The sequence below is a fragment of the Zalophus californianus genome, chromosome 15 (assembly GCF_009762305.2).
Source record: "Zalophus californianus isolate mZalCal1 chromosome 15, mZalCal1.pri.v2, whole genome shotgun sequence".
NCBI classification, from domain to species: Eukaryota; Metazoa; Chordata; class Mammalia; order Carnivora; family Otariidae; genus Zalophus; species Zalophus californianus.
The window spans coordinates 78562755-78587169 of record NC_045609.1 but is presented as its reverse complement, the minus strand read 5'-3'; the positions used below and the strand labels follow the sequence as shown (position 1 = coordinate 78587169).

At 47.1% G+C, this 24415-nt stretch overlaps 1 protein-coding gene across 15 annotated transcripts in view; it reads left to right on the top strand.

Moving 5' to 3' along the window:
- Positions 1–24415, top strand: part of FGFR2 (fibroblast growth factor receptor 2) — a 101083-nt gene that overhangs the window by 39266 nt on the left and 37402 nt on the right. For all 15 annotated transcript variants that reach the window (XM_027593870.2, XM_027593878.1, XM_027593786.2 and 12 more), the window contains one exon: positions 9238–9361. In XM_027593870.2, the coding sequence (XP_027449671.1) occupies positions 9238–9361 (124 nt within the window). The remainder of the gene's footprint in view (positions 1–9237; positions 9362–24415) is intronic.

The window sequence follows — 24415 nt, the reverse complement described above, 5'->3', positions numbered from 1 at the left end:
TTTCTAAGCGTGGACGTGGGGCAATTTGCGTGTGCGACAGGTGTGAGGTTTATCTGCTGTGAGGTGGGTGCCTTGGAAGCTGTGGAAATAGACACGCTTGGCCTGTCTTTCACGACTCCTGTTTGTTGGTGGGAGCAGAAGGCAGAAAGGTGCTTTGTCTCTTTGCTCTGAGGTCAGTGCTTACACCAGGCACCATGAGCTGGGAAGATTGGCTTGCTTTTTTTTGTAAAGGCTGATAAGACAAAGATTTCCTTACGTGGGTGCTGGTTGGAAAGGAGGAGTTAAAACCACTACAGTTGTGGCCCTGGGGATTGTTCTAACCACCAAACGCTCTCCGGGAACGTAATTGATGCAGTTCTAATGATTTCATTTCAATACAACCAAAGTATAAGAGTGGTGGTCAAAATCCTGGCGGTTAACGAGTTTCCTCATTTAAGACAGCCTTGGAAAAAAGTAAAAAGAGTTGATGAGCCTCCAGAAACTCCTGGTCTCAAAATAAATAGGACCAACATCATTATTATGGGTAAGGAGCTTTTTGCAAATCTGAATTAGTGATTATAAATGAGCTAGAAGACTAAGGGTGCCTGATGAGGAAAAACTGCTTGATTTTTAGCAGGTGCAGTTCAGTTTTAATCACTGAGGGCAACATTCCACTAACCGAAGAGCGCCCGGGTTCTAAAAGCAAAGTGGGGAAACCTTTCGCAGAGTACCTTTAACCTGTTCGAGTGGAGGCATAGACCAAAGGATTGTCATTTCATGTTGGAGCCATTTCTGGAGTGAAAGAGAGTGGGGATTTGAGTGCATGGGAACAAAAAATCTGAAGTATATTTTGCTATCGGGGTGCCTGGCTGGCTCAATCGGTAGAGCATGTAATGCTTGACTGGGGGTGTGGGTTCGAGGCCCACATTGAGTGTAAAGATTCCTTAAAAAACAAGATCTTGTAAAAAGATAAAATATATTTTGCTGTTAAAAAAACAAAGATCAAGGAGGGGGGAGAGCATCGGAACCTTTGGAAGGCGGTGTGCTGGCTGGCAGTGAGGAGTGCACATTTCTGGTCCTGTTGGACTTCCTCTGGAGAAGAGACCGTGGCCATGCCTGAGTGCCCTGGGGTGTGGTGGGGGTGTCAGTCCATCAAGCGCAAAGGTGGTCAACCTGGGTTGAGTAAGGAGTTTTTACAGCAGTTGTGGTATAGGACATTGATTTGGGGGATACTCGTTCCCTCAGGAATTCTGTCGAGCCCCACGGGCTTCTGGGATTTGAAAGGGAAAGAGATCTCTCATCTCCTGGGAAAACATAGTTACCTACAGCATAAGCCTTGCTAATGATGTGTTAGACGCAACCCAGGCCCCCAGGTCATGAAGTCCTGGGTGGTCACAGAGGCCAGCAGCCCCGCCCCCACCACGAGTCCAAGCCCCCTGGCTGGTGCTTCTCCAACATTCGGTCTGAGGGAACCCGGCCCCCCCCCCCCCGCCGCTGCAAAGCAGAGACCCCATTGACATGCGGACAGCCCCATGTCCAAATGTCCCTCTCCCCTGACTTGCATCCCTTTGCCACTGTATATAATGAAGAAGCGAAGTGTCAAGTTTTCCAAGATGTGTTTTTCCAGAAAGCAAGACCTGAAAGTTTCCGCAAACAAATATGTGTTATTTCTGTGATTTTTTTTTTTTTCCTTCATAAATCTCATTCCATAAACCATGGTCGCTCTGTCTGCCTAGCTCAGCTGTCGGTCTAGCTCTTTCTACCTGTTTATGGATCAGGCACCTTGGCTCTCGTCCACTGTGTTACAGCTTGTTTTGAAATGGTGGCCAGTGAAGGGCGAAGGGAACCTGAAAAAACCCAAAACAAAATCAAAGAGAATTATGAAATGGGACAGAAAGCTCCTTTTAATTAAAATGACCAAGAGAGCTCTTTGGTATGCTGTTGTTCAGTCTTATTTATCAAAGAACTCATGCTGAGCCTTCCTTAGGTGATTTAAGAGTCATATTATTGTTTTTCTTAGTATGTGGGCAAAGGCTGGGTGGATGTTATTATTTATGGTGATAAAGGTTGACCTGAAGCATAACTATATCTCCCTAATTGTACTCCTGCCTGGGCTCGCTCTTTCATCAATCTTGACTTGGGCAAGTTGTTGAAGCTCTTCTTTTAGGTCACCTATCCTTAAAATGAAGTTTGAATGGATAGTCTTGAACATCTGATCCCTTCCAACTGTGATTTAGTAGCATAACTACCAACCATTTTTTTATCCTAAACAATAGCACAGATTTTTTTTTTTTTTTTTTAGGAGGAGGTTACCAAAAGGCTAGATATTTCAAAGGGCTCTGAACAGTAATTACCATTTAATGCAGAAAAGCAAGAGGACCGAGGTAATTAATAGACCACCTCAGGGGCGCCTGGGTGGCTCAGTCCTTAGGCGTCTGCCTTCGGCTCAGGTCATGGTCTCAGGGTCCTGGGATCGAGCCCTGCATCGGGCTCCTTGCTCCGCGGGAAGCCTGCTTCTCCCTCTCCCACTCCCCCTGCTTGTGTTCCCTCTCTTGCTGTGTCTCTCTCTCTCTCTCTGTCAAATAAATAAATAAAATATTAAAAAAATTAAAAAAGAAATAGACCACCTCAGTTCCCGACTTCATTCCTAGGTAGTGACTCAAGCGTAGAGGGGAAGAGTATTCTTAAAAAACTGCCTTTCATGCCGCTTAGTAACTGCCAAAGAACCAAGAGAGATCACAGGATCCAGCACTCCCCTCCATCTGGCTGGCGGACGGGCACGGGAGGACATGGCCTCAGGCCTCCTGGAGGGGAGAGATCCTGTGGACCCCTGAGCAGGGCGAAGCATCACCCGGTCTGGACTGTCAGTTTCCTGGTATGTTTCAGGCCCAAGAAAAGATGAGGTAAAACTTGTTTTTCATAATCACAACGAAACTGGTGGTTTTGCTGGGTAGGTTCATTAGGTTTACATTTTCCAGGTTACTTAGATGTCATATGAGAGACTTTTGATTAAATGTTATGCTTAATCCCAAAGTATGTTTCTTTGGAAAAATCGCGACTAATGTCCTTCATACATTTATATTTTGCGGACCTCTTTCTCAGCCAAGGCATTTCAGCTTTCATCCCAGATCGGGCCGTCTGTGATGAGGAAGCAGGTGTATGTTGCCATCAGCCAGCATGCAGTGACTGCTCACCCGTGTTACTGCACTGGGTCCCCTGTGCTGCCCAAAGAGGGGGACTGTCATTTCGCCCCTTTTATAGATGAGGCTTGTCACGTGACTCCTCGGTGGCAGAGCCGCCATTTGGACCCAGGTGGTTTTCCTCCAAAGTTCATGCTCTTACTAAACTGTTTTCTTCAAATGTGGTCCCGTGTTTTTATAAAAAACACTTGAAAAGTCAGAAACATGGAGGTAGTAAGGGCATCCCAAGAACATGTAAGTATCAGTCAGCCCAAGGTATACTGTTGAGAGCAAAGTTGGGCATATGATCCGTGGGATTTTTCAAAATTGTGGTAAAATATACAGAATATAAAAGTTGTCGTTTATTTTTCATCACCCCAAACAGAAACTGTGTATCCGTTAGGCAATAATTCTCCTTTCCTCTCTCCTGCCCCCCCATCCCCCAGGCCCTAGTAACCTCTAATCTTTTTCTGTGTGTGCATTTCCTGTTGTAGGTATTGCGTGTAAGTGGAATCATAGGATATTTGTCTTGCTGCCTGGGTTCGGATGTGTTGTTACTGCTTTTTAGGGCTGGATAATATTCCATTATATGGATAGGCCCCATTTTGTGTATCTCTTCATCTGTTGATGGGCCCTGGGATGTTTCCACCTTTTGGCTCTTGTGAATGAAGCAGCTTCGAGCATGGCGTGTGCAAGTATCTGTTTTGAGTCCTTGCTTGCGGTTCCTTTGGGTATAAACCGAGCAGTGCGACTGCTGGGTCATCTGATGATTTTTCATTCAGCTTTTTGAGGAAGGTCATGAGATTTTTAAAGAGTGAAATTCGAAAGGCAGTGACCCTGCTGTCAGTCGGCCCCCAGAGTGCCTTTCTGAGCCCCTTCCAGCGTCTGAGGACAGCCTTGAATTTTCTCATTTTCTCTTCCCTGCCCTGGGAGATCCATGCACTGTTCACGGACTGGAGGGAAGAGTTGCTGCAGTTGCATGCTAGGTGGGATCAGAGCTTGCCTCGCCCTGTTCTCTGGACACCTCCTGAAAAGCAAACTTAAGGAGTTTAAGCATTAATCAGGCATTTGCCTCCACATCTTCGTGGTGCTAAGCAGCCGTGAGTGCCACAGCCCTTGACATGTGGAAGCTCAGTTTGTGCACACCTCCAGAGGCCTGGCTTAGAGACCCAGGAACCTGCCGGAAAAGGGGGTCTGGCATGGGATGGTAAGGCTCTGTGCATCCTAATGACAGTTGGCTTATGGTGAGCTGTAGTTCATGGGCTGCCTTTGTGAAGGCCAGGGTTCAAAGGGATTGCTGCCTTTCTCCTTAAACTGGGCCCTGATACGGGTGGAAGGAAGTGTTGGGGGTATTTGCCATCACATGGACACAGTATTCATTGACTTGGCGTAGAGCAAAACTTTCCATCCAGCTTCTCGTTGTTTATTCTGCTTGTTATCGAACACCTAGCTATTTGGAAATGTCCAGTTGTTTTTTTTTTGCAATGTGGAAACCAAACATCCAGGTGACAGCCTGGGTCTTTGGCCTTTCCCCTTTCCCCTACGTGTTTCAGTATCGTAACAGACTAAATCTACATTCCCAGTTGTCACCTGAAGATAGCTGCGGCTTTAAACATGCACCTCGGAAGACTTAGGTAGCAGAGGAATTCTGAAAAAACCTGTCTGGGCCATCTTTTGTCTTTGTGACCACGGGCGTGGAATGTTTGTGGAATCCACTTTTTTGTATTAGGAGTAAAAGAGTTTAGGCCATTAGCTTCAATCTGCTTTGTTTCAGTATGGAAATGTTATTTTTACAAGTTTTTAGTGAACATAGTTTTGAAGCCTCATGCTGTCTAATTCTGTTCCTTGGCAGACGAAAAATAATGGTGAATTCCACAAAGATTTGGCCATGGGCAGGAATGAGAAGAAAGGGTTGTGCGTGTGTCTGCCGGTGCAGGATTCCTGTCCTCCCCAGCCCTGTCGCTCAGGCTGCCAGAGACTTACAGCCGCGGTGGTTTTGCAACAAGAGCAGCTACCACTGAAGGGGGAGGCAGGGGGAGCGGTTTTATTTCACTTTGTGGGTCAAATGTCTGCGATTTCAGTTTAAATTTGAAAAGCAAAAATGAGAAAAAAGGCAGCAACGTGCATAACTCCACCTACTTATACAAAATGTCCTGCTAACAATTTAGTACAGTTTCATTCTGATTTTAGCTATGTTTATACGGTCATGCTTATAGATTCGGGGCTGTACCTTAGGCAGTGGTAGGGTTGTGTGTGCGTGCGTGTGGTATTTCTATGCAATGGAATCCTGAATATACATATTTTTATCCCACCTACTTTTTGCCCCCCCATTTATCAGTAGCTGTTCATGATATCTTACCTGGTCCGAACTTAAGGATACCTCATTCTTTTTAGTGACCCTATGCCCTTTTGTTGGAATGAATTAACTCTACGTTAGTTCACATAGGATGAACTGTGTATTATTAATGACTCTCTTCCTGAGGGGTTCAGTTTTGCTGTTACGAACGGTGCTCGAAGCAACAGTCTTGTTCATGTGCCTTGAAGTCATCCTGCTGTTTTCTGTGTAGGCTAGATTTCCAGAAGTGGAATTCACTGGGTAAAAAGAAAAAATGTGCTGCTAATTTTAATAGGCGCTACCAGATTATTTTACAGAAAGGTTTTTCTCCATGTTCCTGTTCTCAGTTTGAGCCTCTCTTTCCCTCCACTCTCACTCAGTACTCTGTGCGGTGGCTTTACCTAATTTTTGTTAATCAGCTGGGGAATAACAGTGTCTCATTATTGTTTTAATTTGCATTTCCCTGATTGTTAATGAGGTTAAGTGTCTTTTCCTATGTTTATTGGGTATTTACATTCCCTTTTCTGTGAAAGTAGAGATGTACATTTGATCTAACTGGCAGAAGGATGGTAGCTCTAAAAAGATGAGGAATATTAGAAAAACACTGTGAAGAGGACATCTGACATTTTTGTTGGAAGGGCAGTGTCTTTAGGTTGACCCTGAATCGGGGTGTAGAATTGCAGTGCTTAGGAAAGAAACACAAAAGTCTTTGTGCCTTTGCTCCCCATCTTGATAGTTACTGTTTGTCCTCTCTCAGCTTGTCATTAGGCAACCACTAATTAATGGTGGGATATCCCCTATGAAAGTGTCAGACGTTCCCACTTGTTGGCAGCTTCTAAGGGCGTCCATTTGGAAAATGCCACAGCTCATAAAATTTGGGATTGGTGGTATGTCAAGGAATCAAATACTGGAGCAATGGTGTAAGAAAATAAAAATTAACCGCCCTGCATGGGGCACTATTGATTGAGTACCAAGGTCTCGGAAAGGGCAGAAGCACCTTGTCTGGTCAATGTGTTTCTCATTGTGAAAGCATTTGATAAATGTTAACTTGTTAATATTTGTCGTGCATCTCCAGGAAGTAAATATTCAGGGAGCACAGGCTCTTGACGAGGGATCTTACGTGGAATGCCATAGCCCCGACGAGAGACTGGATCTGACCATATGCCCGGGGGTTAAAAATGGCAGTGGTATGCCGAGCTGCATATGCCAAGATTTAATGTCTTGGGCAGAGGCAGATGATGCCCTCCCTGTGCAGTTCAGGTTCAGCTCCATTTGGAATGTGCTGTGTGCCAAATCTGGATCCAGGCACAAGAAAGACATTGACAGTTTGGACGGGGTCCAGAGACAGGCACTAGTCATGATTAAGGGCTTATGCGCATGACATTTGAGCGGGGGCTCAAAGAACTGAATATTTACAGCAGGGCTAAATGCTGGATTACGTGGCTTGGTGACGTCAGGGCCTATGGCTTCATCCCCAAGTTACCCTCCGTGTGATTAGTTTTTCAGAGTCCAGGAAAGTCCCATTTCTGATACCCCCTGAGAGCTTGGGGAGAGGGAGGGTCTCCGCGTGGGCCCATCTGCCTCAAGTTAAATCAAGAAGTTAGTACCGGAGTCTTCCATGCTATTTAGCACACAGCTCCAGGGTTAACACCCAGGGGGCCAGGATTTCGGGAGAGAGTTCTCATTGCCCTGGAAACCTTAGCAACCGCCTCTTCTTCTTCATAGCATTCCCTCTACACACCGTGCACGGAAGGCCTATCTCTCCTAAGAGGGGACCTAGCCTGTTTGGGTTCTCCTATAAGTCTATGGCCCAGCCAAGAGCAGAAGGCAGGTCTTCTCCAGGGGAGGAGACAGACTCTCTCCACTGGGGTCCGATGCCTTCAGATTCATTTTACTGCCAGACTCTTCGCCTGGGACAGTGAGAATCAACGTCCCCTCGTCAGCTCCATGACAGTAGATTGAAAGAGTCTTCAGGATTATACAGGGGAGCTGGTGAGAGGGCAGCAGCTAGAACAGAGGGACTGTCTGCTCAGAACTCACTCTTACTTCATTGCTTGTACTCAGTGAGGAAGAGTCCAGCCCTCACCCGCGGGATCCTGCATGAGACTGTCTGTGATGAGCAGGGGGCTCGTTTTTTGAACTCGGTGTCTAGCTGCTCTCTCAGAGAGTGGCTCGCAACAAGGCTAAACATCTGATGTGACACGCGTTGGGTGGGAACAGACTCTGATAGCCTCTTACCTCTGTTGGCGCTGCTTTTCAAAGCGGACAGCTGCTCTGCCCTCCTGTTTTTATAATGGAGCATTCATGAGATGATTTTCTTTATTCTCTAGTTCCTTGACTCACTCATGTGCTTGCAGAGTCTCTGCGGGTATTATCGGTTTTTTTATGTGATTAAGGCAGAAAACACTTGCAGTGCTCAGGGAATCATTCAGAAGGTCAGTTGAGATTCCTGAAATCATAGTTAAGACTGGTAGGGCCCTGGCTTTTTATTTATTTATTTTTTCTCCATGTCTTTAGAGTGCCTGGCCCAAAATACCTTTACAACATGATTTGGATTTGGAGAAAAAGGTTAAAGCCTTGAACCTGCAAGATAAAATCTGCATTTTATAAAAAAGATTTTATTTATTTGACACACACACACACACACACACACACACACACACACACACACACAGATGAGCGTAGCAGGGGGAGGGGCAGAGGGAGAGGGAGAAGCAGGCTCCTGCCGAGCAGGGAGCCCGATGTGGGGCTCTATCCCAGGACCCTGGGATCATTACCTGAGCTGAAGGCAGGTGCTTAACTGACTGAGCCATCCAGGCGCCCCGATAAAATCTGTATTTTGGTCTTAGTAAGGAAAAGTCATGCTTGCTTGAAAGTTTGAGTCGGTGAAAATATTTTAAAAGCAAGGTGGGAATGTTAGAGTCTAGTCTGTTTGCATGTTGACAGAACTGTGGGTAGGAATCACAATAGCTTATTTTCACATGTGCTGCTTATCTTTGAAAAGTCTCAAGGAGTTTGTAAGCAGATGGATATACAACTTAGGTTTCCTGAGGATTCATTGCTCCCATATTTGGAATTCTGGGTATGTCTCTCAGGAGTATGTAGCATCTATTTGGCCACTGCCAGAGATGGGGGGGGTGGGCAGACCTGTGTTCCCAGTTGAAACCTCTTGAGACCGCCAGACAGCATCTGAGGGCCGTGGGGAAAGGAACTGGAAGGCTCCAGGAACAATGGAGAATCTAGCTTGTGGGCTCCTTGGGAGAATTGCATTAGCTAAGGCGGGATGGAGTGCTCAGAGCAGTGCCTGGCATATAGTAAGTGCTCATTGGCGTTGGCCCTAAGTGGTCCGTGGGTGCCGTGGGGCCTGAGGGTTCCTAGTGGATGAGCAGCCTTTCCACCCCTCTGCTCTGGGGCACTGATAGGGTCGCAGGCTAATGTGCAGGTTCCCCCGGCCATTTGGTAGCTCCCGGAGGAACCCTCACACCACGACAGTGACAGACCCACCCCGCACACTTGCAGATCTGAACACGTCCATATCCTGTTGCCAGACAGTCACCTTGATGGTAATGATTGTTTTCATTTGTCTCCATTCTGAGTCCTTACTATATGGGAAATGTAGAATTCAGGTGATTCTTCTCTACCTTCCTTGTCTCCCTCAACTTCTTTTTAAATCAAGAAGGCAAAGTGCCTGGTATTCTGTGCTAAAAGACTGTTAAATAAGCACCTTTACTTTGATCTTTTCAGGTGCGAAACCAACATTGGAGCCTTATTATGGAGAGCGTGGTCCCGTCCGACAAAGGAAATTACACCTGTGTGGTAGAGAACGAGTATGGTTCCATCAATCACACGTACCACCTCGATGTTGTTGGTGAGTGTGCTTCTCCCTGAGGGGCAGGTGTATAGCACCTTGCCATCGTGGCATCATGAAAACAAGTCCCGTTTCTCCCCATGGTTTAAGGAGAGTTGATGCATTCTTCTTTCTAAATACATGCTGTCGTTGGAGAAGGGTTCTTCTATCATTTGACAGTGTGCTTTTTCCTGATGAGCCATGTTTTATGTATTTTGTGTGATCGTCTTGGTTCCCTTGCATCTTGTGCAAAATGGACATAGTAGGAAAGGCGCTGATATTCCGGAAGCTGAGATTACTCTGAAGAACGTTAGTGTGTTCAGGGAAAGGGTAGAGATACGCTCTAGGAGGACTTTTAAAGATTTATTTATTTTAGAGAGAGAGCAGGAGTGAGTGCAGGGGGCGGAAGGGCAGAGGGAGAGAGAGAGAGAGAGGGAGGATCTCAAGCAGACTCCACGCTGAGCGTGGAGCCTGATGCGGGGCTCGATGCCAGGACCCTGACATCACGACCTGAGCTGAAACCAAGAGTCGGATGCTTAACTGACTGAGCCACCCAGGTGCCCCTAGAACTTTGTTTTTAAAAGAGAGGCAACATGATCTAAAGAAGGGCAATTGTATTATGCCAGCTGAAGAGTAAAGGAAAAGGTATCACGAAGACTGAGCTGATGGCTGGCTGGGGCAGGTCAGGGTCAAGGCACCCTTCACTTGCATCAGGAGAAAGTCATTCGATATTGTAGGTTCAGCGTTTGTTCCTAGAAATGATTTCCTCTGTGAAAAGGGAACTGTGTATGGGCTTGTAAATCTCTTAGGTGCTCAGATAGGTAGGCTATTTTAAATAAGTATCTTAAGACCATGAGCCTGTTGTCCTGGAATTTCAATTTCTTCCCGTCTTGCCTGTTGTGATGGGTTGTGTTGTAACTGATGAGGAAATAGGGTTTCTCTGTCTTGTTGGAGGATTGGAGATGCCGAGGATGTGTGTCATTGCTGCAGGGATGGTGTGCTAAGATCCTTTCTTTATGTGATCCATCTTTTCTCTGTCGTGTCATCTACCTGGACACTCAGGATCACCACCTGGCCTTGAGTCCTGGCTGAGGGTCAGCTAACCAGTTTGCCCTTCTCTTGCGGATTGCTGGCGCCTGCAAGAGGTCTCAACTCCAGGCTCTCCCTGATGGATTTTTGCCTTAATGTGACCCTATGTAACTCCACAGACTCATGCCCCCACCCTCTGTGTCTATGAACAAAGGCTCTCCTCCATCATTTCCTATGCATGTGTCCCTAGTATTATTTCATATGTGGGCATTTCTTCTCCTTTAAGAAACTAGAAACTCTTTGAAGAAAGGCTCCATAGCGATTTGAAGTGCCCAAAGAACCATGAAAACACCTTCCAAAAGCTTGATTAACCAAATTACATAGATTTTGGTTAGTTGAAGTTTTTAGGTTAACTGAAAATGAAACAGAAAACCATTTTGATTTTCTATCAAGTTAAAATAAATCCATAAGAAACTCTGCCTTAGCATGAGATAGTGTTTATTTCCACATGTATGTTAGAATTCAGTGAAAGAAAGTATTTGTGACATTTTATTATTCAGAAGCCTTAATGTGAAATTTGGTAGCTTTTACATAATGTATATCCTGTGGACATTCATAAGAGACTGAGTTTCAGAACCCTCTTTTCTCACAGAGGTATTCGGGGGAGGTTTTTTTAGTGGGAATTACTATGTACGGATACCTTATAGATCAAACAGAAAGAAGTAACACTCAAATATGAGAAGAGAATGGCGAGCATTTATTGTGGCATTGATGCACCATAAACCTGTTGATTAAGCACACAATGTGGAGTTCACGTTGGGCCTCACATCTCCTGAATTTGACATGAGAGTGTTTCTATTTAAGGAAAGAAAGATTTGGGGCTACAAGTTCTTCAATACTTAATTTTGAAACTAAGTAGTTGTGTGAATAAAATAATTGTGTTGTAGCAGTCTGCGGGGGATTCTGGCTTTGCATAGGCCCACAGATTGTTCGCTGGGATTGGCTGGAGACCCGTCTAGGCATCAGGAGTCAGCTTGGCCACCTCAGCCATGGGCTGTCTCGCTCCTAGCAGGTTTTAGGTTGAGTTGTTATGTAAAACATTCAAAAGCCCCTCACCCCACCTCTCCTTTGAGCTTTCTGGCAGCTCATCTCTGTGAAGCCCTGCAATCTCTCTTACAGTTTCGGGCTGGATTTGAATTGGGCTGCTGAATAATGGAATTGTGCTGTCTAATGTTAATCCCCTGGCAATCAGTCTTGTTGAAAAGAGCGTATGATTCAGTGGTGTAATGTAGAGGGAGCATAGAGCGTATGGAGTAATGCAGAGAAAGGCCCGATTATGTCACAAATTTGGGAGATTGCCCAGCCAGACGTGGGCCAATAATGACACAATGCTGGTTGGGAATATCCATTAAAGCTCAACCCCTAATAATTTTCCAAGCCTTGAACCTTCTTTATAAATAGAAGCCAAAAGTCAGTGGAGTATAAGACATTTTCAGGAAAGATGGAGGTGTGAAATACTCTCATCTTTGCTCAAAACCCCAGTAATTGCTTTGAGAAGCACTAATAAAGTAAGAATTGAGTCAGCTCGAGAGTCTCATGTAGACTTATGGGGTTGGCAGGCAGGCGTTCTGAACATCTCAGCAAGAGGCAACAAAAGGGATTCAGGCTTGAACAACGATTTTCTGGAGGCCCATAGTCCAAGTGTAATATACCGCCACGTGATAACAAGCTTCCCAGCTACAGCTGCGTCTCAGAAAAATCGGAGACTCTGTCCCAGTGAAAGTGAAGTCCTGTCCTCATTCACATTCTTCGAGGGTTTGTTTTTGTTGCTATGATACATAGGTTTGTGGTTCAGATATTACGAAGCATCAAAATGGGCGAGATCTTTTTATTGAAACTCTTCCTCAGAAAGGCATTCCCATAAGCACTTTCACGTAAAAGCCGTGTAATTTAAGTGACATTCTTGTGTTCTGGAATTAAACAGCCAGCCATTGTTGTGTGTGAGGGAAATGCTCTCGTGTAGGGGAGCCCTTTTAGGAGCCTTGCTTGATCCTCATTAAAATTGACACCATTACTTTTCAGCCATTTACTTGCGAGGGAAAATTAGCACGAGACTCCGCATCTCGGTAATTGTGACTCTCGGAAACCAGGCTCCCCTCACAGGGCTGGCTCCGGGAGGTGGCGGGTCTTGGCCCTCGTTCATCAGCGAAATGAGGCTGAAGCACCGGGTTCTGATGGCTCTGCCACCAAGAAGCCGCAGCCTGGGACAGATCCCGTAACCTTGGGTTTCGCAGCCCTTGTGTCTGCGAATGAAGGAGCCGAGACCCACTTACGTCCTCAAAAGGCAGCCGGGTGGTGTGGAGAGAGCAGCAGGGCCCCGAGGGAATTGTCACAAGTCCCTTAGCCTTTCCTGAGCCTCTCCGGCCTCATCGGGGGAGTTGGAGTGATGGTACTTGCTCGTTCGCGTGATAGTTGTGTCCGTCTCCTAGGGGCTGCTGTGACGAGCACAAACTGGGTGGCTTAACACAACGGAAGGTGATTCCGTCTCCATTCTGGAAGCCAGACATTTGAAGTCAGGGTGTCGGTGGGGTTCGTTCCTTCTGGAGACTCTGAGGGGGCATCAGTTTCACGCCTCTCCCCAGCTTCTGGTGGCTGCTGGCCGCCCTCGTCTTGTGGACATGTCACTCTCGTCTTGGCCTCTGTCTTCTTGTGGCTTTGGTCTCTGCGTCTCAGATACCCTCCCATGTGTCGCCTACAGGGACACCTGTCATTGGATTGAGGGCCCGCCCTCCATCCGGGATGGTCTCATCTCAAGATCCTTAACTTAATTACGAAGACCTTGTTTCCAAATAGGGTCACATTCACAGGTTCCAGGGGTGAGGACATGGACTTATCTTTTGGGGGGGGGGGCCAAGTTCAACCCACTACAGTGGTTATGAGGAATCTGTTTGGGTTAACAGATTAAACAAAACAAAAACCCTCCACCAAATTGGCATCAGGTGGCCAGCAACAAATGCTGATTTTCTTCCTTCAAACCTGGACTTTCTGGAGAGTTAGAGGGCATTTTTAGCTATTTTTATTTTTTTAAAAGATTTTATTTATTTGAGGGAGAGAGAGCATGAGAGAGAGCGGAGGGAGAGGGAGAAGCAGGCTGAGTGGGGAGCCTGACGTGGGGCTCGATCCCAGGACCCTGTGATCATGACCTGAGCCGAAGGCAGGTGTTTAACCGACTGAGCCACCCAGGCGCCCCTAGAAGGCATTTTTAATAGCTTTCATTAGACTCCATCAGAAGTTTTATTAAATAAACTGAATGCCATGTTGGGGCCCTTCTGTGGGGGCCGTCCTGCTGGCTTTATACCTTTGGTTAATGCAGTCGTCACGGCCGTCCCAGGACTGGTCCAGTGGCAGGAGAGGATCGTGGTGTTTGAGAGCTCTAAGTTCCTGAAGGTGGCGTCCACCCTCACCTCTCCACCCCGCTGATAGTTGAGGTGATGAGGGATTTATTTGCCAATGACTTAAAAGAACTCCAGAGCGGGGGCCTCCATCTAGGTGTTCTGGAAACCTGGATTAATGCTCCATGCACTGCACATGGGGGTCTCGGTTTTAGTTGTCCCACGGTGTGGACCAGCAGGGACCACTGCAAAACTCTGGAAAGGTGCTGCTATTACCCCCGCCCCATGTTCAAAACAACAAGGTGAGAGAGAGAGAGAGAGAGAGAGAGAGAGAGAGAGAGAGAGAGAGAGAGATGAAAGTATTTAATGGACCAGTTGGTCCTCCTCGCTCGTAGAGACCATCGGCTTTGATTTATGAACTTTTTCTCCCTTTGCATGTCCCAATTCTGCAATCTCAGAGGCCATGAGATAAGTTTTGAGCTTTTCACGTGGCGTTGGCTACTTGCGGGGCAGAGTGCAGGGGAGGTTGGAAACAGTGCCTCTGGATTTGCTGAGGTCAGCCATGCCTTGTCCTCTGTCAATCTGACTTTCTAGAGTTTTGTCCGCCCCTGAAACAAGAGCTGTAAGCTCCAGACAGGGTCTCAGTGGATGGTTGGGAGCCAGTCAGCGGCCAAGCACACCTCTGGCTGGGTGGGGGGTCACTCAGGCCTCCTCACCAGCCCTGACTTGCTCAGCGGCAGAGCAGAATGGTGCTGTCGACTAGTCCTTGACATAAATCTGCTCTAACTGGGCTCCAGACATGATGGGACGGAGCCCGAAAGCACGAAGGAATCTGTCCTGGTGCTAACCCTCCTCCGGTGTGTGTTCAGGAGGAATGAAGAGTCTTTTATTCCAGGCACTGACTGATAAGCCTGGCTGTGGGGTTGACACCTGGCACTGAGCTTTTGGCAGCCCATCCCCAGCAGGAGAAGGAGAAATTGCATAAATTGTTTACTGCTCAGGGTGGCCTCTGTCCTGGGAGGACAAAGCGTCCAGTATGATCCCTGAGCAGAAGACGGACTGAGGCAGGTGAGAGTCCCTCAAGCCACACTTCTCCAGGGTGAATTTTGGACTCTTTTTTTTTTTTTTTTTTTTTGATGGGGGCGGGGGGGGTTGGAACAAAGTAGAATTTAAGTAAATGAAGAAGTAGTGGCCTCGTTAATTAACTGGTTGGTTTCTTACTGAAACTGTCAAAATTGGGATCATTCCTGCTCACTTGCTCCTAACGGAAGACCCCCTGTCTGTCCTCGTTTCCATTACACCAGGGCTTCTAGACAAAGCTTTTGTTTCTCTGTCTGATAAAGGGCGGCTGTCGTGGTAGGTTGCATTAAACCACATGAAACCATACATCTAGAGATTTTTAACGCCTTAAACATTTGACTCTCATGTTCAAGAGTTGCCACACTCGTGCATTTCCCTGGCATCCACCAGCCTTGGCTCCACAGAGCCCGTGGTGGTTCTGAACTCAAAGCATCTCGACCTAGAGGCTTCTTGGCCAGGCCCCGTTTGATTTTCCATCTTCATCTTCTTGCTGCCAACTAATTCTTTCCTTTTCTTGCTCTGGGTTTAAGACTTGGTGTGTTTACCCTGATATTGGTCCTGCATGCCAGCTCTGGAGTGGTGAAATCGCACCCCGGGAGAGATAGGAAGCCCCCCCCCACCCGTTGACAGTGGGTTGGGGTGCCACGCTCGGTAATAGGTCACAGCGAGCGCCTTAATAAGTAAGCTTGTTCAGTTACCATAGAATCCTGGAACTGGGCAGGGTTGTGTAGGAAGCAAAGTCCTGCGCTGCTTTTGTGGCTCCAGAGCCATTTCCCCCTTTCCTTCCCTACCAGGGCTCCTGTGTCAATGCTCCTGGGACTCCCCCCCCCCCCCCCCCCCCCCCGCTGCCTGGAGGTGCCCCTGGAGGTCCTCGTGGGAGTTACATGGTGGAGGGCTTCACATTCCATTTCCAGCTTGGGGAGCTCTGTGGCCTTGGAAGGCATGGAACCTCTGACCCTCAGTTCCCTTGTCTGTAAAGCTGGGGCGGGGGGGGGTTTGGAGGGGGCAGAGCTTCTAAATAATAGAACCACGTGCTTGATTGTTAGTCACTATCCTTACGTGGTCTCATACCTCCTCTTGGATCGTGAGGCACTCAGCGCAGCCCTGGTTAAAGGAGTGGTCTGGTTTGTCCTCTTCGTTCCTCCGGGACAGAGATTTCAAAACGTCCTTTGAGCTACTGTTTAATGGGCTTTGGGTTACTACAGAGCAGATTTTTATACCTGTTTCACAACCGGGATTCTGGGGGGCAGAAGCTGGTCAGTGCTTAGCTATGTCACTCCAAAGGTACTGACGGGCATATGAGTGCTTTCCCGCAGGACCAAGACCAGCCGGAAGTTAGTCCTTCCAGGCACCAGGCAGGTGGTGTCTTGTGTGCTCGCTGCCGGGGTTGGAGCATGTTAGGACTTCACAGCGTCAGCATTTTTGCTGTGTTCTCTGCAAGCCATCCGTTGCCCTCTGCCCCATAGTTGAGGAAGGAAGCCTTATTGATTGCTTTAGATTCTGGCAGGGGTCCTGGCTGAGGTGGCCGGGGAGAAGGCTAGGCTAATATTTGATGTCTTGTCTCATCTTTGGCATTGAGTCTATGGTGTGGGCAAAGAGGATGTGGAAGTGTCACAGACGAGTTACGGTCTTACAGCTTTTCGTAAGAAGACGGTCTCCTCACATACCTGGTGGTAGGATGGGTCAGGGCAGGGGGTGGGGAGAAAGCTGATGCTGTCCGGGTGTGGGCAAGTGGTCCTGGCATGAGGATCTAAGTGCACTGCTGGCAGTCACAGTGCCCAGGAATGGGCTAGAACTTCGTAAGAGCTCCGGTGGTGCGTGCCGAATTGGAATAATAGAAGAAAAGCAGTTTAATGGGTGACTTTGGTTTTTAAAGATTTTATTTATTTATTTGAGAGTGTGAGAGAGAGCATGAGCAAGGGGGAGGGGGAGGGGCAGGGGGAGAGGGAGAAGCAGACTCCCTGCTGAGCAGGGAGCCCGACGCGGGGCTCGATCCCAGGACCCCCAGGATCATAACCTGGGCCAAAGGCAGACGCTTAACCACTGAGCCACCCAGGCGCCCCTAACGCGTGAGTTCTATTTGGAGTTTGGTTCTTAGCACGGTGAGTTCTCAAGCAAGTCCTCTTCAGAGCTTCTCTCCAAACACTTAATACAGCTTCGATTTCCAGTCACCTTTATAAACCAAAAGACCCCGGTTGGGAAGTATTAAGTCAACTGTCATTGAAGTGTCAATATAGAAATGCCATGAGCTTTCTTCACGTTTCAAATGATACTTCCACCAGAGCGCCTTTATGGCCACCACCTCCCTTAGGACGGGGGTGGAAGTCAGTTGACTGAGACACGGGCTCTGCCCTGTTGGAGTTCTCATGTCACAACACAGAAGACCCCAAAACTGCCACAGTGGGATGATGATAGATAGGGATGGAGGTTTCTGGAAGTTGCTAGAACTACTTTTTCTTTCTCCCAGAGCATCCCCCTCAAGAGGGTTCTTTCACGCATAAGTATACAGATCAAGTAAGTATACAAATCAACAGGTCAGACTGTGCATCAGACCTATTTCCCCTCATATCAGGTTGAAAGTGATATTTTGCAAGACAGGTATTGGATATTATTCCAGAAGGATCATTTGACAGTTGTGCCTTCTTTGAAAAAGGAAGTCCTTTTTTTTTTTTTTTTTTTTTTACAGAGTGCACTTGAGCCGGTTGGGGTTAGGTGAAGGGGCAGAGGAAGAGGGAGAGAGAATCTTTTTTGTTTGTTTGTTTTAAAGATTTTATTTATTTATTTATTTGAAAGAGAGCGAGAGAGAGACAGAATGAGAGAAAGAGAGTGAGAGAGAAGCAAGCTCCCCGCTGAGCAGGGAGCTCGACGTGGGGCTTAACCCCAGGACCCTGGGATCATGACCTGATCCGAAGACAGTTGCTTAACCAACTGAGCCACTCAGGCGCCCCAGGGAGAGAGAATCTTAAGCAGGCTCTGTGCCCAGCACGGAGCCCAAAATGGGGCTCAATCTCCCGACCCTGAGATGATGACCTGAGCCGAAATCAAGAGTTGGACACTTAACTGACTGAGCCACCCAGGCGCCCCAAGGAAGTCCTCATTTTATTGGGTTCAGTATACACTCTGGACTGGGCCTGAAAAGTAGAAGATTCAGTCCTTTGCGTTTTACGTTTTGGCCAATAGAAACAAAACCATTCTGGGTGTGAAACCATCAGCGAATGTTCAGTGGGGAATAGGCTGGGTTGCAGGCTGGCTTGAGACGTCCCAGCAGGCTCAGACGATGAGAAGTGGAGCCTCTCATGAGCTGGGTGACTATCTGGATACTTCTCTGTAGGTGACGCTGACAGTAAGGAGTATCGAGAATCACTTCTAGGTTCAGTGTCTGAGTTTGCCTCTAAGAAAACGAATGAGGTTTTATCATTTAACTTCTCATGTGGTTTGTACCAAAGAGGGGAAGTATTTGTTTGCTCAGATGGGCTGAAAGCTTTAACTTCCGCTTGAACCACCCCAGGAGCAAAATAAAGCTTCGAAGAGATTAGTGTGATAGATTTTTCTAGACTTCCTCTAGAATGAAGGCCTTTTCATGGTGGGAGTTGATTAACCTGTGAACATTATAAATGTAGACCTCTTTCCATGCCTGTACATATCGATGATTTCATTCTTATTCGTGACCCATATGCTCTTCTGTCATGGATAGTGTATAATTTATTTCATCATTCCACCCCCCCCCCCGCCCCCGAGTGGGTGTTTAGCTTGTTTTCCAGTTACAAAAGAGGCAAGTTTTGTGCACACCTTTGTTGGGCACCTGGGTGACTCTTTTTCTGGGATGGATTTCTAGAGCTGGACTAGCTGATCTCTTTGATGTCACTGAAACATCTCCAACCTAAAGAGCTTCATTTTGTGTGCTGCTGTCTTTGGGGGCTCCCCGGTGATTTGATTTTTAGCTTCTCTGCAAGTCATTTGAGAGAAGGCATTCTGATTTGGAGTTCAGCAGAAAGGTATGTTTCATTCCGGGACTTTGAAAAAACATCTCCAGCATGCTCTTTCCATGGAGAAAACCCAGCTATGCAGACACCAGCTGATAATCTTACATTCCTGAAGGATGTTGCACCCCCTATGGCGAGTGGCGGGGTGCTGAGGCTCTGTGATGTGGCTCCCAGCATGACCACTCTCAGCTGTGTTTACCCCAGCGCCACTGGAGCGAGCTTGGGGAGACTGACGTCTGAGTTTTACATCAGCGTGAAAACCAAGCACAAGACAGGAAGGGCCCTTGTGCGGAGTCTTTGTGTCAGAACAGAGAAAAGCTCTCAGTAAACTCGACAAGGTAAATACACTTAACTAATTGAGAAGGCAGGTTTTCCATGACCCTAGAAATAGATCTTGTTCGCTCTCTGATAGTAGTCACCTTTGCCGTGTCTCCCTTTTAAAAAAAAATGGTGGCTAAGTCTAAAAAAAAAAAATAAAGGCTGTATAACAAAATGTACCATTTTAGTCAATTTTGAACGTGCACTTTAGTGGCATGAAATATACATTCACGTGGTTCTGCAACGATCACCACCGTCTATCCCCAGAACTTTCCATCGCCCCGAAGCCATGTCTCTCTTTAACTAAAGGAAGGGCATTTTTGAAACTCACTTGGACATAACTTTGTGGTCACCTAAGAGTCTTCAGTTCCGGTTTACCTTTTGAAGGCACAGAGCTCAGGGTATCGTAAACATTTGGGGTGTAAGTAACACACTGCCCGGCTTCGGTAATTTGCCCAAGAAGACCTAAATTGACACCCAGCTGGTAGAAGCCACTCAGCCCCCAGCCACATAATGCAGTTGATGACATTAATTAGGGAAGGCACTTTGCCTTCACCTGCTTTGGTCTTCCCAGGCCGCCCCGCCCCGGCAAGCACTTCACTCCGCTCTCCACCTCATCGAGCAAGCACAAAGGAATTAGTGGTGTTTTGCTTCTAGCATTTCACATGGTGCAGCCTCCTTAAGTCACCAAGGGACTTCAGCACCAGAGGGGAGACCCTGTGGCTTTCCCCAAACAGGCCTGGTCTGCAGACTTTTTTGCTCTCTTTCTGCAGGAAAAATGTGTATGTTTTGGAGGAAGCTGGATCCCCACTCAGCCCGGTTCTGCAAGACTTTCAGGGTCAGATGTCCAGGCGGGAGGAAAATGAGGCTCAGCTAAGCTTGGGACAGAGAGAGAGAGAGCAACACACCAGTCACCTTCTACGAAAAGGCATTTTTCCTTTTTTTTTTTTTTTTTAAGTTATTCTGGGTGCTCAGTACCCCAGGCCACTGCATCTGTTCTAGAAGATGACAAGTCAGAATACCAGCTACCGGTACTTGGGCTCTTTTTAAAACAGTCCAATGTCTAAAAGAGATCAGCCCTACTGATCAGTGCTGATTTCTAGAGGCTGGAGAAAACGTAGGGAAAACAAAACTCAGAACCCAACTTGATTTCTCCTGACTGTGTTGAATGCATTAGGTAGAGTCTTGACAAGGCAATGAACTCATTCTACTAATTGTAATTAGTGTGAGGTCTTTGGCAGGTTATTGGGCTCCTCAGACTTCAGAGGGCTTTGATCGCCTCTTGCTAACTGGTTTAATGCGTTTTTTATGCAACAAAAGCAACCACTACCTACTCTTTAGAAAACAAGCGAGGCTGGGCTTTAGAAAAAGAATTCTCCGTTGTTTTCACTTGTCCTCCAAATCGTGTAGAACGTTCTTTCTCTATTCAGGCCCTTGGAGTTGCTAAGAAACTGCCATTTAAGAGGAAGGGTAATTAAATTTTGATTTCAATTTAAGGACAGAGCAGGCAAGGTTCTCTACACTCCTTACATGAATGGGTGCCCCAGACCAGGGAACATGCTGTCTCCAGATCAATACTGGGCACTCGGTGTGATTCGAGTCTCTGGGTGTTTTGCTGCCGAGAGAACAGCTTTGAAATGGTTCTTTGTGGCAAGTACTGCTGAACTTTTGGGGAGAAATACTCAGGAGACCAGTGTGTGCTGGGAAACCAGCAACTCTGGGCTTGATTAATTTATAGGTGTAATTTAAGAACCTGGTCTCCTTCTGATCCCCGGGATGCGTATTTACTGAGCCTGTAGGCATGAGGCCTCTCTTCTCCGTGGACGTTTTTTATGGCCTTGGCTATGTCAGAGCAAAAGTTGTAGATCTCTTATGAGCCAAGCATATTATTATGTCCAGAGGAGGACTGGCATGTTATAAAGTTTCAGTGGTCAATTAACAAAGATTTATTCTTTGTCACTCAGGTATTTTCTTTTTCTCAATAATTACGTCTTGGAACGAAGCAGGCTGTTTTCCGCCTGTTCTTTCTGATTGTGACTCCCAGCGTCAGAGCAGGACTTGGGAGGGTCAGTCTCGAAATTCAGACTCGTAGCTGCTGGGTGTTCTGCTTGAGGAAAGTGGACTCACTTGGAGCTCTTGACAAAAGGGAGTGAGAGAGAGAGAGAACTCGTGAGGGAGAGCATGTATTTTTTAAAGCACTTCAGTCTCTGTTTACTACGCATCAATTTGGTGGAACCTCCTTCCAGCCGGGCAGCCCGTGCCCCATCGGCAGCAACCGCACCCTCCGGGCTTCGTTCCCTTCTGTCTCAAGTTGGAATTCGCATAGAGGCCCGAGAGTCACTCCTTTAAAGGTACGCGACCTGGTTCGGGTCTGCGCAGTGACCTTCTGCCACCTGTTGTGCTCAGAATGTGTATTTCGCACTAAGGACACAGGGGTTGAGCTGCTCATCAGCTTTCTGGTTTTCCTTATATTTATTTCACTGCCCCTGGAAAGAGAAAAATCTGTTTTCTGTAAGATCTGAGAGTTAAACATGCAGTAAGAGAACCTTGCCTAAAACTGTAAAACCTTCCTGGTAGAGAGGCTGTGATTTTTGTTATCCCATAGAAGACTGAGAGATGGGCCAGCTCTGAGTTTTAGTCCGTGACCCAGAGATATTTCATTGACTTCTTCTTTTTATATCGGCCTGTTGCCCAAAGCGTTGGGAACCTGGGGGATTTGCTCTGCCTGGGGCCTGGTGAGGTTCCAGGGAGAGCACATTAGCCTTTGGGGGGCGGTCCTCGTGCCCACCATCACTGCCTTGTTCCCGGGGCCCCCTGGGGAGCTGGCCACAGAGGTCCCATCTCTGCGGGAGCTGTTGCCTGCACCCTGCTCTCACCCCTGTGTTTCGGAAGTTAGAACAGGAGTTCTACCTTCTGTCACCCCCTTCCTGCTGGTCCCTGTTCTTTCGGGTCTGACAGACACCAGGGAAGAGCGATCGCTGAAGGATTTGAGAGGAGGCACAGTTCGGGGAATGCCGGCATCCGGGACCTTTCCCAAGATGTTTGGGGCCTGGTCTCTGACTTGTTTAAGGGCAGAGAATAAGGTTGCAAAGGAAATCAAAGCCTGATGTGGAGAACGAAACATGAGGCCTACTGACTTTTTAAAAACATTTTAAATAACATTCTCTAAGGTTTCATTTTATACTGAAGGCAGCTGTAATAAGTTTTGGAAGACGGTGTAAGGTTTCGATTACAGAGAGATCCCGACTTGCAGTTTTTGTACCCAAAGTGAGAAAGGGTGGAGGTATGCGGGGGTGGTTAAGAGGTTATTTTGTATAAGGTGAGAAAATTTGAAAGGATACATTCAGGACTGCAAGTGGTAACATTTGGTACGCCGTAATTTGCAAATGCAATAACATTAAACCATTGCAAGGGCTTCCCCCCCCCCCCCCGTCTTGGTGAAAATAGTCGGGATAGCAATGGAATAACTTAACAACTGGAACGTAGCAGCACGTTGACCACAAGTAAAACAAGGCTGCACCTCTGCAGCGGGCCCTGCCCGTGTTGCCCCAGTGACTACGTTCTCTGCTGAAGGCTGGCGCCGGCCGGAGAAGGCGGCCTTATGAAAGCACTCATTGTTCCCAGGGCATCATTATTTGGTATTACGTGCACAATGTTTGCTTGTGAAACGATTTATTGGAAACAAGTATGTTTAAGAAGGAGAATTTGGTTTGAAATTCAGTTGATCTGGCTTATGACATTTAAGATTTTATAGGACCTTTGTTTCTAAGAATAAATATTTAGATCCACTGTAAATATTTATCTTAAAACACACAAACACACGCACACAAAACTGGAAAACCGAGCCAGGGAATGAATGGATACCTAAAATGCACTTCTCTGCAGGAAAGAGTAAACTCCCTCAATATGAGGTATGTGTAAAGGAGTGGATTTTGTGAGCTTGGCTGGCAGTATCCAGTCCAGAGGACAGTGTGTGTGTGTGTGTGTGTGTGTGTGTGTGTGTGTGTGTGTGTGTGTGTGTACTTGACTGCTCTTCTCACGTGGATGGGGCTAGCTGGGATTAAACCAGCCCTGCCCCTTCCAGCTGCAAGCCGGGTGACCGTGGCATCCAGCTGGCTGCCACACCTGACGGGGAGGCTGGCCGTGGCGCATCACAGGGATGGTGTGTCAGCCGAAGGGTGAGGCTTTCTGGTTATGTTTGAAGGGGTCCTAGCTTTGAGATTTTCTGTCCGCAAAAGTAGGACTTCTGGGTTCTTCGCTCAGCCTACAGCGTAATGTTGGGAAATAAATGACTTCTTTGGAGGCTCTGAAATCCTTATCTTTTTAATGTGAAAGTGTAGGTGTCTGTGAAGTGATGGAAGATTCTGGAATGAAATGTGTTAAGAGTAACCCACTAGCACTTTTTTCCTTTCCTTTCCTTTCCTTTCCTTTCCTTTCTTTCTTTCTTTCTTTTTTTTTTAATTTTTAAAGACCAGCAGACTTGTGCAGTAAAATCAATTTGCACATGGTTTGGCTTGTGTCCAACAAATTCCAGCAAATGATATTTTAATCTGAAAGGCCCAAATATAGAAGGGTTTAGATATCTATCATTCTAATTTGCTATTTCCAATCCAGTGCACAGGGATACTCAGGTGTAGGGTGGAGGCATCTTTGGTGTGTTGGGTTGGCTGGGATCTCCTTCTTTCCCTTGGCCATTTTTTAAGCTGGGAGTTAAAGACAGTGGTATCTACAGTGTGGGGAGACAGAGGGGGAGGCTGGCTTGTACGTGCAGGTACGTGGGGGTGGGGTGATATGTTTGTGGATGGCTGGCTGGATGACTGGGTATGTACTCTTGACCGAATTGTCACGTAGTAAGATGGCAGTCCGCCTGGGGTTCTAGGGCCTTTGTGGACTGGATCACACAACGGGCTGGTGTGTCACCAGATTCTTGAGGACTCTTGCCTACAGTTTCTCATATACCTTGACCTGGTTGTCTCTATATGATTTCTGTAGAGACCCCCTCTAAACGGGAGAGGAACTTTTCCAGGCATAAAATGAAGTGTGTCTTTTGTTGAGAACTTTTTGCCTAGAGAGAGAGAGGCAAGGCAAGTGAGGGTGGGGAGTGATGGCTAGCATACCCTCCCTGGGGCTTCCTTGAACACGGCCTAGAACATCGCCAGGATTGGGGAACTGGTGTCTGTCTATGGTTCTTTTGGTGCCACATCTGAAGAAGGAATGTCTGCTGGTGCATCTAGCGTTTGGCAGACGGTAACACTTAATATATATCGAGGTAA